General features: G+C 37.8%; 1 protein-coding gene across 7 annotated transcripts in view; it reads left to right on the top strand.

Moving 5' to 3' along the window:
- GXYLT1 (glucoside xylosyltransferase 1) overlaps positions 1-19994 on the top strand; it is a 96154-nt gene that overhangs the window by 2714 nt on the left and 73446 nt on the right. For 3 of the 7 annotated variants that reach the window (XM_064491777.1, XM_031462742.2, XM_064491780.1), the window contains exons 2-4: positions 4474-4566; positions 12807-12978; positions 18696-18821. In XM_064491777.1, the coding sequence (XP_064347847.1) occupies positions 4474-4566; positions 12807-12978; positions 18696-18821 (391 nt within the window). Of the gene's footprint in view, positions 1-4473; positions 4567-9739; positions 10726-11475; positions 12979-18695; positions 18822-19994 lie in introns of those variants that run through there. The other 4 variants (XM_064491778.1, XM_064491779.1, XM_064491782.1 and 1 more) reach the window with 3 other exon arrangements.

Below are 19994 nucleotides of genomic sequence, written 5' to 3'. Positions count from 1 at the left end.
GTCTTGGAGTCAGACAAGCCTGTGTTCTCATTCTGGCTCTGTTTGCTGTGAAACCTTGACCACCTCCCTGCTTCATGTATTTCACGTATAAAATGTAGATTATATTTACCTTAATTTATAGTAGTCAGAATTCTTCACTGTCAGTCGTCAAAAATCCAACAAAATTTACTTAAGCAAAACGGATATTTATAGGCTTATATGGGTTCCTGAAAGGAACAAAATTGAAGGAAAAATGCCTGGGCAGCTCCAGGAACCTCAACGACTGGGAGCTCTTTCTCTTCTCTCCTGCTGTAGACAGGTTTTGTTCATAGGCTCTTTCCACTCCTTGCAGTGTTTCTTCACTAATCTCGCATAGAAAATTCGAGAAAAAGGCCCTCATCGGACTTGCTTGCATCACATGCCCATCCGTGGACCAGCTAGCGCTGGCTGGGATGGGGACCTCTGATTCTCCGGCTGTGCCCTGGCCGCAGACAGAACGTGCCTGGTGTTGGAGAGGAGTGCTGCCTCAGTGGCGGGGGATGCTGGGTGGGCTGTGGCTCTTCCACGTTGACTCTGAAGCTGCTCCTTATGGACAGCCTGCATTTCAGGTATGCGATCTAAAGCAGTTGTCTTTACCAGATGTCCCGATGTTAGTTACTTCTGCAGAAGGAGGTACACCATTTTGTGGCTTCAGATGCTCAGGGCGGTTACATCCTTACATGTCACTGATGCATCCTGACAGTGATGATCAAGATTTCGTCCTATTGTGGCTAGACAGCCTACTGGTAGTGGGGACTTGGTCAACAGACTACTAAGCATTTCGGTGAGACCAATTCTGGACTGTCGTGCCCTTTGTGGGAATGACTGTCACACAGGGAGGTGTAGTCCCCTCACTCTCCCTTTCAGGTCTGGTCAGGCCATCAGGTTATGGTTTTCTGCTGGGTCTCAGGAACACAGACATACTGAGAATGCAAAGTGGAAAGAGTCAGGGCTTTGGAAACAGACTTCAGCTTTGCCACTTACTGGCTGTGTTAACCTTGAACCCATTTCCTTATCAGTTACGAAGAACTAAGAGGATCTGTATTACTGGGTTGCTTGTGAGAACTGAAGTCAAATGGTTTGTGTAAATTCTTCAATGCGGTGTCTGGCATAGTAAAATTACAGCTAATGTGGTGATGGTTTTGATCATTTAAATTTTTAACTGATTTCTTTTTTTTTTTTCTTTTCTGATTTCTGACCTCTGGGAAAAATTCTGTCCTCAGGCCCCAGTCTAGACCTGCTAAATCAGAGTGCCTGACAGTGGAGTCTGGGAATCTCTATACACGCTCCAGGTTATTGTTATAAAACCAAAGATGGAAAACCATGGATTTAGCTGAGAAAGGGTTGGACCACTATTTTCGCACTAATGTTTTGTAGGGAGCAATGTTTTTCCTCTTCCTCGCAGTCATTTTTGAAGAAGAGAGGAGTTAGGCGGTGAACTGTGAGAAAGGCTAAAAGACTTGATAAAGTCACCTTAATCTTTGCTTTGTTAATGCGGAGATATCTTATATAAAACCAGTACTTTACACTGTGTATTTTAGTTCATTGAAGATCATACTTCACATAGCTGTAAAGTGCTTAGCACAAACCTAACTAGTAGTTAATTAATTAAAATAATATTGTTCTGTGCTTTTAGAGCGGAAAGTAATAAGGCTAATGAAAAAATAATGTGTATTTTTGACTTAGAAATCCTATTTTTAAAATGTTAAGGTTATTATTTATGTGTCATATCTGTTGGAAATGCTTCCCCCCACATGTTGACCTAAGTTTTTTTTTTCAGAGGGTATACCACATGAAGTTGAAAATTTTTATGTATTCAGATTAGCAGTTTTTTCCTTTATTGTTTTTACTTTTGTCATGCATAGAAAAACTTTCTACCAATGAGGTTTTTCCTATTTTTTTTTTAACAGTTAAATATTTAATCCAGGGTTTTGTTTTGTCTTTTCTTTGAGAGGGGTTAGATTGCACAGTGTGATGCTAACTCAGTTTTGAAACGGCTAGAAAACTGCAGTTCTTTTCCTACTTGAGTATTTGTGAAATTAGATATTTAAGAAAATGAAGTGAGGACCTGAATTAGAGCTAGAAATTAATCTAAGTTTTCTGGACACAGTTTTTAGTTAAAATATATATATTTTAAAGTTTTAAATAAAAACAATTTAGGGAGCATTCATATTTTAAAAAATTAATTTATTACCATTATTATTTTTCATTTAATGGAGGTACTGGGATTGGACCCATGACTTTGTGCATGCTAAGCATATGCTCTACCACTGAGCTATACCCTCCTCCTAAAAATAATCTTTACCTGGTGGTGGTCAGTACCATGGGAATGGTCTCCTTGAACGTGGCTGTGAGCATCTTTGTTTCTCTCGCAGCCATGGCGCAGGTATCCGTGCCTTGACGGTGCATCACTGGTGAGACACCTCATTCAGATTTCCACATTCTTATGCTGGATATGCCTAGACTTATCCCTGACTCTCCACGTTGTGCATGGTTTTCATTAAAGCCTCGTGGCTATCATGGATGTTTTGAAATGAAAAATACTGTTTCCAGTTTTATTTAAAAGCATAAAAGACCTTTTGTTATTGGATTTAAGTAAACTTCAAGTTTGAGAACTGTTACTGTGGAGAGCATTATTGTTAAATGCTCTCTTTAATCCAGAGAATGAAATATCTCAATTTTTAAAACATTTTTCAAGTACTGAAATTTGGGGGAATTTAATTTTTGAATAGCTTTTTTTTTTTTAAACTTTTGAAATAAGTATGAGTTCCCAGGAAGTTGCATAGACACCCCGTTTATCCTTTAATTCAGTTTTTCCCCAGTAGTGACATCTTACATGAGCTTAGTGTAATACCACTGTATCGGGAGTGTATGTGTATGAACATAGTGCCATGTTAGAACCCCAGAAATTGACACTGCACAACCCTCAGACTGTATGCAGACATCACCAGCTTTACGTGCACTCACGTGTGTATGTGTAGTTTTCTGTTGTCACATCACACGGGTAAATTCCTGTAACCACCTCCACAGGCAGGGTACAGACTGTTTTATTACCACAGAGGTCCCTGTGCTGTCCCTTGATCAGTTTGCTTGTAGACAAGCCACCTAGAGCTAGAAAGATTAAGCCATGTGGAATATGAGGATGAGCCATGGTAAAGTTTTATTTCAGTTTGAGCCACAGTGGAGAAACTTTGCATTTATAGGCTCCACTGATGCCTGATGTCATTGTTCATTGAGGTGAGACCCGCTTAGCTCAGCTACAGTTTTGGCCCATTAAAATTATGTAATAGCATTACCTCTTTGAATTTCGTATGTCTAATACCCCGTTTTCAAAAGTTTTCAGAAATAAGGGGGGAGGGTATAGCTCAGGGAGGGGGAAGGTGTAGCTCAGTGGTAGAGCGCATGCTTAGTATGGAAGAGGTCCTGGGTTCAATCCCCAGTAGCTCCTCCAAATATAAATAAATAAATAAATCGAATTACCTCCCCCTCATTAAAAAAAAAAAGTTTTAAGGAATAAAAACAAGTAATAACTAGAAGTTGCGTAACTATGTTTAGTTTTCTAATATTTTCAAACTTTTTTTTTTTGGCCTGAAGTACAAGTTCTGTCTCCAGATTTAGTTGGTTTTCCTAATTTATCGCTTGTAGTGATGGTTACTTACATACCTAGGGAGTTCTCAGTATTGAGTTTCTATTCTTTATCTTAATCTTTAAACCAAATTTTCATAAGTGAGAAAATGTAAATTTGGGAGATAAGAAGCCTTAAAAAATTACGCTACCTCTTGCCAGCAGCACCTCAGTGTTTTATTATTATTATTTTTTTAACAGTAGGCTGCATGTATACTCACTAGTACATGGGTTTTATATTTTCATTACAGAAGGATGGAAAGAAAAACGGTCTAGCTTGGTGAAGAATGGGAAACTGAGATAATGTAGATAATGAACTTGAGCATGATTTCTTACTTTTCAACTTAAAATACCATATAGGTAGCTTAGATTGAGGATGAATTTAAAAGCATTTAAAGATTCTCTGTTTCCTTTCCACCGGCATTTGTGGTTAAATTTTGCTTCAGGATAAGCAAATATTTTGTTGGTGTAATGGATTTTGTTCTAGGGGGTATATGTGTAGTCCCTGAAGGAAAATTTTAGAAGTATTCCAATATTTTCTTTGTCATCTGAGGAGGGAATCTTAATATATTAGGAGAGTTCCTGACCAGAAAATGTTTCCAGTCTGTAGTATTTCTGCCGGAAGTTTTAAAGTTTTATTGAAAATAGTGATCCCCTAAGTAAGGGAGAAATCAGTTTCCAAAAATCTTCAAATTGCCATAGCAAGTTGGATTTGAAATATTTATTGCTGTAAAAGAGAACCATAAGTTTTTATGTTATTGAGTAAGTCCCTTGTTAGTTTTAAGCTAAAATTCTCACCTAGAACTCTCTATTTCTGTCTTACTCTGTTAGGTGTAAAGATTTCTCTCTGTGTTACTGGAATCCCTATTGGATGCTGCCCTCTGATGTTTGTGGAATGAACTGCTTTTGGGAAGCGGCTTTTAGGTAGGCATTTAACTATTTAATTGGTAGATCAGTGTAGGTAAGATTAGGTAATAAATTTTTTACTGTAATAGGTCATAAAAATGTCTCTTTTCCTGTGATTTAATATTATCATACAACTAAATAATTCATTTCCGATTGGATTTTCTGTTCCTTTCCCCCCACTTGAAGTAGTTATCACTGTTTCTTGGTACATACTGTTTATCAAATGCTCTAAAATTTAAAAAAATGTTATTAAGATAAACCATTGTTCTTAGGACAATTTATGATCTAATTTTAGGTAACAGGTGATAAATTGCTTCACGGGTGATAAAAAGAGACTTCCACTGACATTTACAACCATACAGCATTCATCTAATTTAAAGCTAGTGTACCGCAAAAACATTTTGTGGGTAGAGGGGGACAGCTGGGAAGGATTTTATTGGTTATTAGCAGAGAGGTTGAATATTGGGGACTGGGAGGGTAAAGTCAGTGTTTAATGAAGGAGCCAATAATATGACATTGTTTATTGACCATTTTTAAAAGTGGTGGAATAATTCAGCTTTGCCCACTTCTCTGGATGGTGAAGGCGTCAGATTGGCTGACGCTCAGGTCCCTTCCTGCTCTGACCTTCAGTGTTGGTAGGAATGGAATATCAGACTGTCTCTGAGACAGTGGCAGGGGAGAGTGAGGCAGTTGCCTGCAGTGCCCTTCCCAAGAATAAAATTTCTTTGAGAGTCCCCTGTTTTTACTGTGTCTCTATGATGTATTTAAATTTTAATTACATTCATTCCATTTGCCAGGCACAGTACCAATTGCTTAAGAATCAGACTGAGTCTGGTTAGCGTGGCTTCATCCTTCTGGAGCTTACATTCTGATGGGAGCTTCACCCTAGTAAACCTGGGACCGTAATAGAGGGTGACAAGTTATAGCTCTGATGATGGGAGAAACAGGTGGTCAGCAGGTGGGATCATCTTAACACATCAGGGAAGGCTTTTGGAGGGAGTGACTACGTGACGAACAGGAAATTAGCCGGGCTTAAGGACGGGAGGTAATGTGTTCTACATGGGAGGAACCACATTCTTAATACATAATAGTAGTATATATTATTAAATTGTTGTATTCCCGATACATTATGCATCCCATGAACAACTGGGAAAGAATCATTGAAATTAGATATTTTAATTGTATCTTGTTGCTATAGAATAGATTGGGTGATCGAAATTCTAATATGGGTCAGTCCAGTCAGCTTATTTAAACTTCTAAACTAACTTTTTTTTTTGAATTGAAGTATAGTCAGTTTACAATGTGTCAGTTTCTGGTGTACAGCATAATAGTTCACTCATACATATATGTATATTTGTATTCATATTTTTTTTCATTATAGGTTACTACAAAATATTGAATATAGTTCCCTGTGCTTTACAGTAGAAACTCATGTATCTATTTCATATATAGTAGTATCTGCAAATCTTGGGCTCACAGACATAGAAAACAAACCTATGGTTACTGGTGGTGGGTGGGGGGAGAGGGTGAAAAGGAATAAATTACAAATTAACTTTTTAAAGATAATCTTAACCATTCAGCTTGTTCATAACTTTGGAGAATTGGAGCTCCATATTTTTCATTCTTTCAAGAGTTTGCTAATGAATAGAGTATTGACAAGCACCATTTTGCTATCTCCAGCCTTGTGATGTAAATCTGCTCACCCTGGAAGCTGGGTAAGCTTGAAAACTTCGGTGTACTCTGATTTCTACAACCCAGGCCCCCCTGTGAGTTATGGCGTGAGTGGTCATGTTCCTTCCTCCTCTACTGCGAGAGTACCCAGAGAAGTCAACCCGCCTGAATCCTGGAGTCTCTGCTTATTACCCCTTTTATTTGGGACTCTCTAACTCATTGTTTTCCTAGTGTTCCCAAGTATTCCCTGGAAGGGATGGATATGGACTATGTTGTAAATCCTTGTTACTGTTACTCTCCTAAATTTGAGACTTAAAAAGTAATACTCTCCACTTGCAGTATTACATCCATAGTATACATCTGTAACCATTTGGTTACATGTATCATATCATTGTGCAAAATCTCTTAGTGTCTGTTCAAACGTGTGGACAAGCCAAAATGCCCTACAGTTACCATGCCGTTCTCACCCTCCGTTTCAGTATTTACTCTAAGCGAGCACTCATTTTTGCCTGACTCTCAGAGCTCCTCTGCCCATCTGGAAGAGCTTCTTAGGTCTCACATTTTCCTGGCGCCAGTGGGCCCTCGGCTGGCACCGTGTTCTTCGCCCCAGCCTTGTCCCAGCTTTCCCAATTTGAAATCTTTATATAATTTTGTGTTGATCAGACTTATCTTGGGGATCATTTCCTCCCCATTACTTTATTATACATTGAGTATAAAATAATCCCAAGTGTTTTCACCGTGCACGTACTGTTAGTCATTTGTGTCTGCATCTGCGTCCTCAGCCTGACTGACCACCTTCCAGCCGTACGTCACAGTCCTCATCCCCTTCTCTCTCTCTGTCCTGGAAACAAAACCAAACACCAGGTCCCTACAACAGCTTGCCTTCAGCCCTTCTCCTTCAAGCATCCTTTGTTTGTTCTTTCTCTTCACTAGCAAACATTTTATATAACAATGTTACTGGCTTCACTCCTTAAAAAATTCACACCTCAGCCCGCTGTGAGCAACGCCAGCACCCGCCCCCATGGGAGTCACCTCTGACCTCTGGATTGTCCTTCTGAGGCTAATCTTGCTTTTCTTGTCGTTTGACATTGCTTAGCACTTCCTCTTTCTTTCTTTCCACCGTGTCAGTCTCTGGCTCTTGAGACCCGTATCTCAGCGTTTTGTTCTCTCTGCTCCTGGACCCCTTTCTCTCTTCCCGGCTCCTCCCGGCTCCTGCATAGTGACGTTGCTTCGGGCCCTGCTCTTTTCTCTGCCCATGCCCTGCACAGTCACAGGCTCGACTGTTTAACTGCTGTCTTCAGTCCCCGGCTCTCTCCTGAGCTCCCGGACCGCATCTCCAGCTGCGTGCTGCTGCTTTTTACCTTGCTGGCTTGGTCTGGCTCCTCACACCTTCCTTCGTCTGCATTTTGTGGTCTGGTTGGTGACGGACTTTCCACACGTCAGTCCACGGTGACGCTTCTCACCCATCTCCGCCCACATCGTCGCTCCTGTCAACCTCTTCCTTTCTGCCCCTGACTGGCGCGCATCACTCCTGATCCGGCTGCTGTGCGCGCACTGCTTCTCCCTTCTCTGCCCTCCCAGTTACCTGCTGCATCTGTTGTGGTTGTGGGTCGTCATCCACTTGTAGAGTGTTGGCTTTACAGGTAGATGCCACACGGTGCTCGTTATTTAAACCCCATTATTTAGCAGGTTGCTTGGCAACCAGTGAATGACTGATGATTTTCCCCAGCACTTCCAGGCTAGGTTAGAGGTTTGTGTAGTGAGCCCACTTATCAGTCTCAGCTCTGTTCTGTTTAAGCAATTCCCATGCTTTCTGATTAAATCTTTTAAAAATCTGTCTTTTCACAGCAGGCTGTAAATTGTATGAGGTCAGGATTGTGGTTTTCTTGCTTATCCCCAGTGTCTAGCTTATGAAAGGAGCTCAAATATTCACTAAAAAGAATGAATATCACTTAATTGTGTTCTAAGAATTACACAGATTTAAGCCTGCACCAGCATTATGTGAATGTACTGGTGTCACCATAACCTTAGTACTCATCACTGGGAGTTACAATACTACCACTTATTAGAGTAAAATGATAGCTTATTATTGAATTATATCCATTGATTATTTATTGAACATATTTCGTTTAGCTTTGTAAGTCCTTTACGTATTTTCTGTATTGATATTTACCTACTGAATATTTAATACTTATTTTATGAACTCAGAATAATACATTCCACTTTTGCCATTGATTGCAAATATTTTCCTAATTTGTTTTATTTTTAAATTTTAGTTATCTTTTCATTATGCAGTCTTTTAATTTTAATATTATCATATGACTTGAGTTTTTAAAATACTGAATTTTTCTCTTTTTGGTGGGAATTGATTTTCAGTGCATGGAGTCTGTGAATTTGTTACCTGAACAGTTATCTTGAGTGGTCCCATACTAGTTTTAAGAGATATATTTTTACAGGTTATTTTAAATTACATTTTAGCAATTCTACTTACACTTACTGTTGGATTTTTAGATTTTTAATGCTTTGCATAAAACCTTGCAGAGTTTTTTTTAAGTATTGTATTTTGTTCCAAAAGTGATTTATATACCACCTTTAAAGTAGTTTTACCTACTATGATAATTCAGCACAACTCTGTTTTTTACATTAAGAGGAAAAACTTTTTTTTAAGCTACACAGTAAGGAAATTATCATTAGTGTTTCTGAATAAAGTTTCCCAATTTTGCTTGACTGTAAGTTTTTAAAAACAGGTTTGTGGCAGTTATTTTTTAGTTTGGGGAGATTGTTATCAGAAATTTAATTTGTTTACTTTGAGTTTATATACTTCAATATAATGCTGATTCCTAGACTAAATATTATACATTGTCTTCTAGAGAGAACACTAGTTTAATAATAGGCTAGAAGAACACACTGGAAGCTTTTCATGTTGTCTAAATTAAAAAAATAGAAGAAAAAATATTATGGTTCCTTTATAGCAGAAATGTTACTTAAAGTAAATTTATTCCTAAGGCTTTTAAGTCTGTTAACGGTGTTCGTATTAGAACTTATTATCTAAAACGTTAAGTGCTAACTTTTTTTCCTGGCCCACCCCTCTCCTGTCAACTTTTTGCTTTGTTAAGTATTCAGATCTCCAGAAGTTACAAGAATAGCGAAGTGAGCACATTACAGACCCTTCCCTAGATATTTACCTGTTGACATTTTTCCGCTCACTTTTGGCTGAATTTGAGAGACAGCCATTATGACACATACCTAAGTCTTCAGCATGGATTGCCTAAGAACAGGGAAATTCTCCAGCATCACCATAGCAAAATTGGCACTTCAAGTTATTTAACTCTGACAGAATATATATTCATATCTCCTTATTTTTCTGTTAATGAACTTTATATCTTTTCTTCCCATTCAGGACTCAGTCAAGGAATATAAATTGCATTCAGTTATTAGATCCATTTGGTCTCCTTTTCTCTAGAACAATCTCAGACACTTTTTAAGGGGGGAGGGCGGGGCAGGGAGGAATAGTGGTTGGTGTCTTTCTTTTGTGACGTGATATTTTTGTTTTGTTTTGCAGAAAGTTCCTTTATTTGGATTCATCTGTCTCCTTAGGATTAGACTGAGGATTTTGGCAGGAGTACTGCATGGAGACATGTGCTTTTCTCTGGGCATACTGTTAGGAGGCATCTGATGCCACACGTTTAACGTTATTGATCGTTTGGTCATGTGGTTAAGGTGGTGGTGTCACATTTCTAACAATATCTTTATCCCCTTGGTAATGTGTGGGGATAATACATTGATACTCCATGGTTTTAGCATTTGTTAATTCTTCTTGTTCAAACCATCTACTACAATAGAGAATTCTGTGCAAAACAGTACACGACTATTAAGGCTTACATTTTAAATCTCTTGGCTTTTAGCTTTGGGGCTGAATCTAGTTATGGCCAGTTAAGCAATCCAGGCTCATTACAGAATCGCATCTTAGTGCCTCAGTGAGGGTCTTTATACCATCATGAGGAGTAGGGTCTGGAGGCATTTACCAGAAAGATCAGAAAATTTAGGGCTCTGTGAAACTGTTGTTTGTCTTGATTGCCTTGGCTTTTCCTTGAGTCATTGTGGCTTCCTCTGCTTTGAGGTGACCTGGGGTCACGTCCCCTTGTTTAGCTGTAGAGAGCGCAGCTCTTCTCCCCTCTGACCTGTCAGTGTTCCGGTGTTGCAGACTGAGGGGCTCAGCAGCAAAAAGGGGAATGGATAGAGGGTGCAGACAAGGAAGGAGGTACTGTTTCTTCCCAACTGCTGTCAGTGAAAAAGAGCAGAGCTTTGAAAAGACCCAGTTTTAGGCTACACCTTGCTTGTAAAAGCTACAGCTCAGCAGAGGGGTGGGGAAAGGCCAAGCTGTGGTGACTGACTGGAGGTGCTCGGACTGTTGGATAGCCACATGCAAAACTGTGCAACTGTCCCTTCTGCAAACCACTCGTAAAAATCAGTTCCAGGTGGATTGATCCAAATTTCAAAGGGAAGGTGTGTACCTGATATTGTGTCTTAATATAATGATAATCTTCATACCTTAATGAAGAGTAAAATATCACCATGCTTCTCGAGTAGTAAATACTCTCCTTCCAAGAACACCACTTATATGGGACTCCTCCACTTAATACTGTTAACAAAGTGGTGTCATAATATTTAAGTTCACGGGTTATCTAGGGGAGGTTTCTTTTTCTTGTTGTTGTTTGTTTTTAAGGAACCTCATCTTTAGAATAATTGGCCTCGTTAGCCTGAACAAAGAGTGAGTTATCAGGGTGTGGAGGAGTTTGAGCCTCCCTGTAAGAGGGACCAGGGAAGGAAGTGATGCCTGCGTTTTCTAGGAGATCAGTATTTCTGCTGAAGGGCTTTTCTGCTCCTCTGCTGAAGGCCGACCATTACCAGTGATCGTGTAGGTCAGAGATACCCCACATAAGAGAAACAAACCCATTTTCAGGCCTCAGGAACCCAGTCAGACCAGAAAAGCTTCAGTTTCTACCGCTGTCTTAAAGTTCTCTGGGCCCTTAGCAAACCCGCAGGTTAACAGGAGGAGCTAGATGTGCAGTGAGAGCAGGAGCACGTCACGTATGTTCAGACTTAAGTTATCCTGTTACTATAATGTGGTTCCAAATGTTTCATGTTAAGACATTAAGAGGAATGAATTTGACATTCAGGTGTGTTTTACGTAGTCAGTTGTTTGTGTTCGGCGTTACTTACCATGATTTTCTTTTTCTGACGCCCGCGAGCAAGGCCAAGGCTTTCCCCCAGGAAGCAGTTCTTGGTGCATGCTCACACTCACACGCGGAGGCGTGACTGCTCCAGATTCCAAAGGCCTGTGCTGAGGAACGTAACTGCCGAAATCTTAGCTTGTACGTTAAAAAAAAAAATGATTAATCGCCCATCCCCTGCTACTGCGAAATCTCAGTAGTGTATACATACAGCTGTTAACATTAAACCGTGTAATTTTTAATCCCCTCCTACATTTTACAGAAAGGATCTCTGTAAGCAGAAATTGAGTTGAAGTCAAATTTGTAATTTTTAGTTTGGAATGTTTGTGCTTCATAGTACTTTAGTGTGTTACTAGTTTGCTTTATGTTGTCTTTTATTCTTATGTAGCTGTCAGTTCTGAAATGATTATTTTGTGCCGGAATCACAGATGAGGTCTTTACTTCGTATTGTGAGTGTTAATTGTTTGCGGACACGTTGGTCGCACATAGTTAGTTCTGCTCTTTGTACGGTGGTGGGTTGCTGTTAGTTCAGTGTTAAGGTGCAGGAGGCGTGAATGGCTCCTTAGGCCTGGCTGCTCGGTGTTAGAGGTGGGGTCTGCCATAGCCGAGGCCAGTAACTTGGGTTTAGGGAATCTTTCCTTCCTTCCAAAATGATGTGCTTCTAGTGTTTGACTAGCATGTGTTACCTCTCATTGATTACTTGATAAGTGGAATTGGGACAGCGAAAAAGGTTTTGTGAAGGAAACTTTTTCCTGTAATGAGCGTGGGTGAAGAAGATGGGACACAGTACTGAAATGTTCCTGGATGAGTTTCTGTCTGGGCTTGCTTTAGAATGAGCTGTTGATGGTGGGAGGGGCTGTGGGGCGGGGTTTTAGATGAGTAAGGATACCTTTGAATGGATAATTGTAGCTCAGCAATGGGTACATGGGGGTTTACTGTTGTGTTCTCTCTACTTATGTGTGTTTGAGTTTTTTTTTAATAAAAAAGTTAAAAATCAAATTGGAAGACCTTCTAATCAGTGATGCTCCCTTTTATTTCTGAAGTGCAGGGATCTTTGGGAGCTCCTGTGCTTCCAGCGCGATGCTAGCTGTGTACCATCCTTGGGAGAATTGAGAGGTAGTCGTTTTTTGTGTTTTGTGGTTCCTAGTGAGGAACATTAGCTGAGAAAGGCTGGTTGAGGGTATAGAAATTATGTGATTGATTCAACATTGTACTGTTTCGTAATTTGGTGTCTCTCTGCTTTTTTAAATGGAAGCTTCAAACTTCCGTTTTTAAAAACGGTCAGAATACCACGTTGTTAACATGTTACCCTATACTAAATCTTCTAGAAAATGTGATCTTCTCTTCTGTTAGGTACAGTGTGAAAGCGCAGCCCGTTGAGAGAATGCACCTAGCCGTGGTTGCCTGCGGTGAAAGACTGCAAGAAACCGTAACCATGTTGAAGTCAGCTCTCATCTTCAGCATCAAACCTCTTCAGGTCCATATTTTTGCTGAAGATCAACTACATGATAGTTTTAAAGGCATAGTAAGTATTGGAGACTTAGTGAAGACTGTAGAGTTGAACCGTCAATGATACACTGTAATAAAATGTTGTTGAACAAAAATATTTATTCTGCAACTCTGCCCTCTTAGAGTGGGTTGTGTTCCCTGCTGCCGCTTCTGTCTGAGTCCAGCCCTAGGGCATGGAGGAAGGCTTGTTTTTGAAAAGGAGTTAGGTTGCCTAGAGTCCTTTGCCAATAGTGGGTTTTATTTTACTGACTATAGTTCAAAGACGTTTTGACTGAGAGGTCCTGTTTTAATTTTGTTGCCACCCTTGGCTTGAGCATGCCTCAATCAGTGTGTGCACAAAGGTTTTAATTCTGTTTTTTTTTTTCTTTTTCTTTTTCTTTTTTAAGGTTTAGGAATTTTTTTACTTTTTATTTCTTATTTTTTACTGAAGTACAGTCAATTACAGTGTGTCAGTTTCTGGTGTACAACATAATGTCCCAGTCATGGATATACATACATATATTCGTTTTCATATTTTTTTCATTAAAGGTTATTGCGAGATATTGAACATAGTTCCCTGTGCTATACAGAAGAAAATCTTTTTTAAAATCTATTTTTATATATAATGGCTAACATTTGTAAATCTCAAACTCTGGAATTTATCCCTTCCCACCCCCTTTCCCTGGTAACCATGAGATTGTTTACTATGTCTGCAAGTCTATTTCTTTTCTAGAAGAGTTCATTAGTGTCCTTTCTTTTTTTTAATTCCACATATGAGTGATATCATACAGTATTTTTCTTTCTCTTTCTAGCTTACTTCACTTAGAATAACGATCTCTAGGTCCATCCATGTTGCTGCAAATGGCATTATTTTAGTCTTTTTTATGGCTGAGTAGTATTCCATTATATAAATATACCACCACTTCTTTATCCAGTCATCTGTTGATGGACATTTAGGTTGTTTCCAAGTATTGGCTATTGTATATAGTGCTGCTATGAACATTGGGGTGCATGTATCTTTTTAATCAGGGTTCCCTCCAGATATATACCCGGAAGTGGGATTGCTGGATCATATGGTAGGTCTAGTTTTTTTTTATTTTGAGGACTCTCCATCCTGTTTTCCACAATGGCTGCACCAAACTACATTCCCACCAGCAGTGTAGGAGGGTTCCCTTTTCTCCACAGCCTCTCCAACATTTATCCTTTGTGGACTTTTGAATGATGGCCCTTCTGACTGGTGTGAGGTGATACCTCATTGTAGTTTTGATTTGCATTTCTCTGATAATTAGCAATATTGAGCATTTTTTCATGTGCCTATTGGCCATTTGTATGTCTTCATTGGAGAATTGCTTGTTTAGGTGCTCTGTGCATTTTTGGATTATGTTGTTATTTTTTTGTTATTAAGTTGTATAAGCTGTTTATATATTCTGGAAATTAAACTTTTGTCAGTCACATCATTTGCAAATATTTTCTCCCATTCCATAGGTGGTTGTTTCATTTTGCTTATGGTTTTCTTTGCTGTGCAAATGCTTGTGAGTTTAATTAGGTTCCATTTGTTTATTTTTGCTCTTATTTCTATTGTCTGGGTAGACTGCCCTAGGAGAACGTTGCTAAGATTTATGTCAGAATGTTTTGCCTATGTTTCTTCTAGGAGGTTTATTATTTCCTGCCTTATGTTTAAGTCTTTAAGCCATTTTGAGTTTATTTTTGTGTATGGAGTAAGGGAGTGTTCTAACTTCATTGATTTACATGCTGCTGTCCAGTTTTCCCAACACCACTTGCTGAAAAGACTGTCTTTTCTCCATTGTATATTCCTGCCTCTTTTGTCAAAGATTAATTGACCATAGGTCTGTGGATTTATTTCTGGGTTCTCTATTCTGTACATTGATCCATATGTCTGTTTTATGCCAGTACCATGCTATTTTGATTACTGTAGCTCTGTAGTATTGTCTGAAGTCTGGGAGGGTTATTCCTCCAGCTTTGTTCTTTTTCTTCAATATTGCTTTGGCAGTTCTGGGTCTTTTGTGATTCCATATAAATTTTGGATTATTTGTTCTAGTTCTGTAAAAAACAATATCGTGGGTAATTTGATAGGAATCACATTAAATCTCTAGATTGCCTTGGGCAGGATGGCCATTTTAATGATACTGATTCTTCCAATCCAAGAGCATGGGGTATCTTTCCATTTCTTTAAGTCATCTTTAATTTACTTAATCAGTGTTTTGTAGTTCTTCATGTATAAGTCTTTCACCTCCTTGGCCAGATTTATTCCTAAGTATTTTATTGTTATGGACAATTTTGTTCTGAGTGGAGGGAACTCTTGCTTGGCAGTATGGAGGGAAGTGACTTCTTGCTCTGATAAGAAAGTTTTTTTGAATTTTGGTTTTGTATTAGCTACAATCAATTTGTAATGGCAGAAAACCCAAAATAACAGTGGCTTAAAGAAGATAGAAGTTTATTTGTCTCTCACATAAAAATCGATAGCCTGTGGTATACGGCAGCCCCATGTCTTCAGGGATTCTGTTTTCGTATCTCTTATGGCTGAGGCATCTTTAACATAAGACTTCTATCTTATGATCCAGTATGGCTGCTCAGGCTCCAGCCATCACACTCATATTCTTGCCAACATGAGGGGAAAGGAGTGAAGAAGGGCATTCTCCTCGTCCTCTCTAAGGACGCTTTCCAGAAGTTGCACATGACATTCCAGCCAGTATCTCATTGGTCTGAATTTAGTCATGTGACTATACCTAGCAGTTTGTGAGTGCTGAAAATATACCCTTTTAATCAGGGCCGCCACGCAACCTTAACAACAAAAATTATTACTATGCGAGTCAAGAACAGATAAATACAGGAGGGAGAACATAGAAGAAAAAGAAAGTTCACGTGAAATCTCGCTACCTTGTGTTCTGAGATGGTGGTAAAGTTGATAATGATACTTGTGATGTCAAGTCTTTAAGTTTTCTGCCAAAATCTTTAATTCTAAGAAGCATGAAGCTTTAGTTACTGTTTTTAAAATAATGAAATTCAAACATTCTCTAACACCATATACAAAAATAAACTCAAAAGGTCCGGATGTAAGATCGGAAACCATAAAACTCCTAGAAGAAAAACATAGCCACTCTTTGACATAAATTGTGGCAATATATTTTTGGATATGTCTTCTAAAGCAAAGGAAATAAAAGCAAAAATAAACAAATGGGATCTAATTGAACTTAAAAGCTTTTGCACAACAAAGGAAACCATGGACAAAACAAATGACAACCTGCTGAATGGCAGAAAATATTTGCAAATGATACGACTGATAAGGGGTTATTATCCAAAATGTATAAATAGCTCATACAAATCAACATCAGCAAAACAAACAACCTGATTGAAAAATGGGTAAAAGACCTGAATAGACTTTTCTCCCAAAAGGACATGCAGATGGCCAACAGGCACATGAAAAGATGCTCAGCATCACTAATCACTGGTGAAATGCAAATCAAAACTACAATGAGATATCATCTCACACCTGTCAGAATGGCTGTCATCAAAAAGAACACAGATAACAAATGTTGGTGAGGATGTGGAAAAAGGGAACCCTCATACACTGTTGGTGGGAATGTAAATTGATGCAGCCACCGTGGAAAACGTATGGAGGTTTCTCAAAAAACTAAAAATAGAATTGCCATATGAGTCAGCAGTTACACTCCTGGGTATATATCCTAAAAAACAAAAAACACTAATTCAAAAAGATACATGCACCCCAATGTTCACAGCAGTATTATCTACAGTTGCCAAGATAGGGAAGCAGCCTAAGTATTCATCAACAGGTGAACGAATAGAGAAGATGTGGTGTATGTATGTGTGTACACACACACACACACACACAAACACAAACACAATGGAATACTGCTCAGCCATAAAAAAAGAATGAAATTTTGCCATTTACAACAACATGGATGGACTTGGAGGGTATCGTGCCAAGTGAAATAAGTCAGACAGGGAAAGACAAATACTGCGTGATATCACTTGCACATATAAACTAGGGAATATAAGAAAAAAAGAAACAGACTCACAGATACATAGAAACAAAGTAGTGGTCACCAGTGGGGGGAGGGAAGCAGGACAGGGCAATGTAGGGGTAGGGGATTAAGTGGTACAAACCATTTGAATAGACTAGCTACAGGATGTGTTGTACCACACAGGGAATATAGCCAATATTTTGTAATAACTATAAGTGGAGTATGACTTTTTAAAATTTTGAATTACTATATTGTATACCTGTAGCTTATATAATATTGTACATCAACTAAACTTCAATAAAAAAAACAAAAATTTTTAAAAAGCTTTACTTTTAAAAAATATTTCTAGTCTTTTTATTTGACATGTAGTTATTACAATGTCATGTTAGCAAAGTGATTAAGTTTTTGATAATGTGTTTTTGTGATCTTGATCTCATTATCTGGATTGTTTTCTAAAGTATTAACTGAGGAATTAAGCTTTCCTAACATTTCAGGGAATAGCAACAGATTGCTACCAACTTTGGAAGCCTTTGAGAATGTATTCTAAAAGTAAAATAAATGTGTTGCTTCATCTTATATGCAGCTTCTGTGTTGTCTTTAAATCTGGCTGAGTTAATGCTTGTGTAATATATACTGTATTTAAAAACTTAGTTTTTCTTTAACTGTCATAATTAACTCTTGAGAATGTTTGGTTTTTCTTTTGGTGAAAGAGTATCAGGTATTTTGTGGAACATGCTCTTACTGCAAAAAAGATGACTAGATAATTAGAACTTAAATTAAAGAAGACTGAGATTTCATTTTGAAGTTGGTATTCAAAGGATCTTTCTGTGACTTAGAAGTCACACAGGGAAAATAAAATGCTAGTGTTTGAAAGTAATTAGCTGAGACATCAAAGCAATGTGTTAGAAGTGAAACTTTTCCCTTAAACTATGTTAGAAGGCATTAATATTTTTAAAAATTACTTGAACATAGACATAATTCAAAAAGAGATCACCTTCAGCCTGTTACATAAACTGATTAGTTTTTTCTCCCCCGCCAATAGATTGTGAATGCTCTGTACAAAATTTAAATCAACAAATCTGTTGAAGCAACAATGATAGGTAATATGTAAACTGAATTTGAAGCAATTCAGTGTCATGAAATGCATTCAGGATACAAAGAGTAAATCTGTTCATCATAGATTTGCAGATCAGAAAATCAGACTTTGCTTTTATAATCGTTTTTTAAAAAAATTGGCACTGGATATGTATTTATTGGAATATTTTATTGCCAGGAATATCCATGCATATTGAGACTACATAGATTAAATATTTTCTAATCAGTTTCATATTGGTCTGACTTGGATTATAAACATTTTCTATTATACATACTATGGTAATAAAGTTAGTGCTTCATCTTTCTGAGTTTAATTTGTTTAGGTGTTGGGAAGATCTATACATCAGGTCAAGCTGACGGAGGTGAACAGCTTGTAAGGCTCTTCCAACCTTCTGGTTTTGTGATTGATTTCCTTACGACTTTAATTGTGCCTCAGATCTTTACGGTGAAGTTTTTCTGGCAAATTAGAATGATTTTAAGATTATCGAATGAAAACAAAATGGTGGGAAAGAAAAATCTGACTTTCTCTTAATCTTGTACAACAAAATGTATACTATCTTAATTATTAGCTTTTGAAAAATATTCTGTTTATGATTTTATAGCGAAAGTGAAACAAATCTAAACTGAATTCTAATTTTTTTTTAATATATTTTAGCTTGACAGCTGGTCATTTCTACAAACATTTAATTATTCATTGTACCCAATAACTTTTCCAAGTGAGAATGCAGTGGAGTGGAAAAAGCTCTTTAAACCATGTGCTTCCCAGAGACTGTTCTTGCCAGTAAGTTTTTTCCCCCATATTTTTTGTTTTTTGGTTTGAATCGTGCTTTTATTCATGAGTTAATGAAGAGTTACATATAAATCTGTTAAGTAAACATACACATATGATTTTTCCCTTGGAACGTGAGAAGGAAAAAAAGTTCCCATAGAACAAATAAAAGCTCCAATAAAAACCTCTGTTAAAAATGAAAAAGTTAACTAATTTCTGTTGAAATACTATTTCTTACAGTTTAATTTATTCAGTTGCTATAAACTGTTTTATCTCTAAGAAGGAGTTAGAGATCGTCAGATCTTAATGTAGTCAAGTCTTTGCCAGGAGAAATGCAGTGGCAGGGTCACCTTCAAGTTGTAGACTGCATTTATAATGTGAGAAAAGAGGTAGAATGCATCATTAAAGGACCATTTCTGTCTTAACAGCAAGCCAGTTTACATTTCCTAGGTTCTACCTTAACCCAGACACAAAATTTGAGGCATGTGAACTCAAAGGGAAATGGGAACCATTTATTCAGTGGGGGCTGTTCTTTGGTGGTGGTCTCTGGTGATAAACCCTGATTATTTTTTTTTCATTCTAAAAATACTCAGAAGCAAGGTTACTTCTTCCATTTTGAATTGAATTCACCCACAGTTTTAAAATTCTCAGTAGTTGTTAGAACCACTGAAATGTTTAAAGTAGTTATGGTAGTCAAAATCCTGAATTTAAGAAGCTTACAAGTTTCTGGAAAGTATAGAATTATGGGGAAGAAACTTAAGTTACTTGTTATTATTAAGTGGATTAAGGCAATTAATTCTTAGTATATTAAGAATAGAGTTTATCAAATGTAAGATGTCAGTAAGATTTAAAGTTAAGTTACATTTTGATAGCTGCGTCTGCCAGACGAGTATCTGTTTCTGTGCATAAAAAAAATCTGGATCCTAGCATCTCTTTTTCATTATCTGCTTCCACTGTAAGAAGCACACAAATAAGGGATTAAGATAAGGGAAAAGCCCAAGGAGTTTTAGGTGCTTAATGCAGCTTCTAAATTGTAAAAATTAAAAAAAAATGTTATATTGAATCACTGCAGTGTTACATCATTTAATTATAGTTTGAGTGCCACGTACCTGTACTGGGTGTATAGGAGCAAATGAAACCGATTTCTTATTCTCATATCACTTATTGTCTGTATGGGAGACTGAC

Source organism: Camelus dromedarius, chromosome 11 (genome assembly GCF_036321535.1).
Source record: "Camelus dromedarius isolate mCamDro1 chromosome 11, mCamDro1.pat, whole genome shotgun sequence".
NCBI classification, from domain to species: Eukaryota; Metazoa; Chordata; class Mammalia; order Artiodactyla; family Camelidae; genus Camelus; species Camelus dromedarius.
Note: the sequence above shows the minus strand (reverse complement) of the source record. Positions and strands in the feature narration are given on the sequence as shown.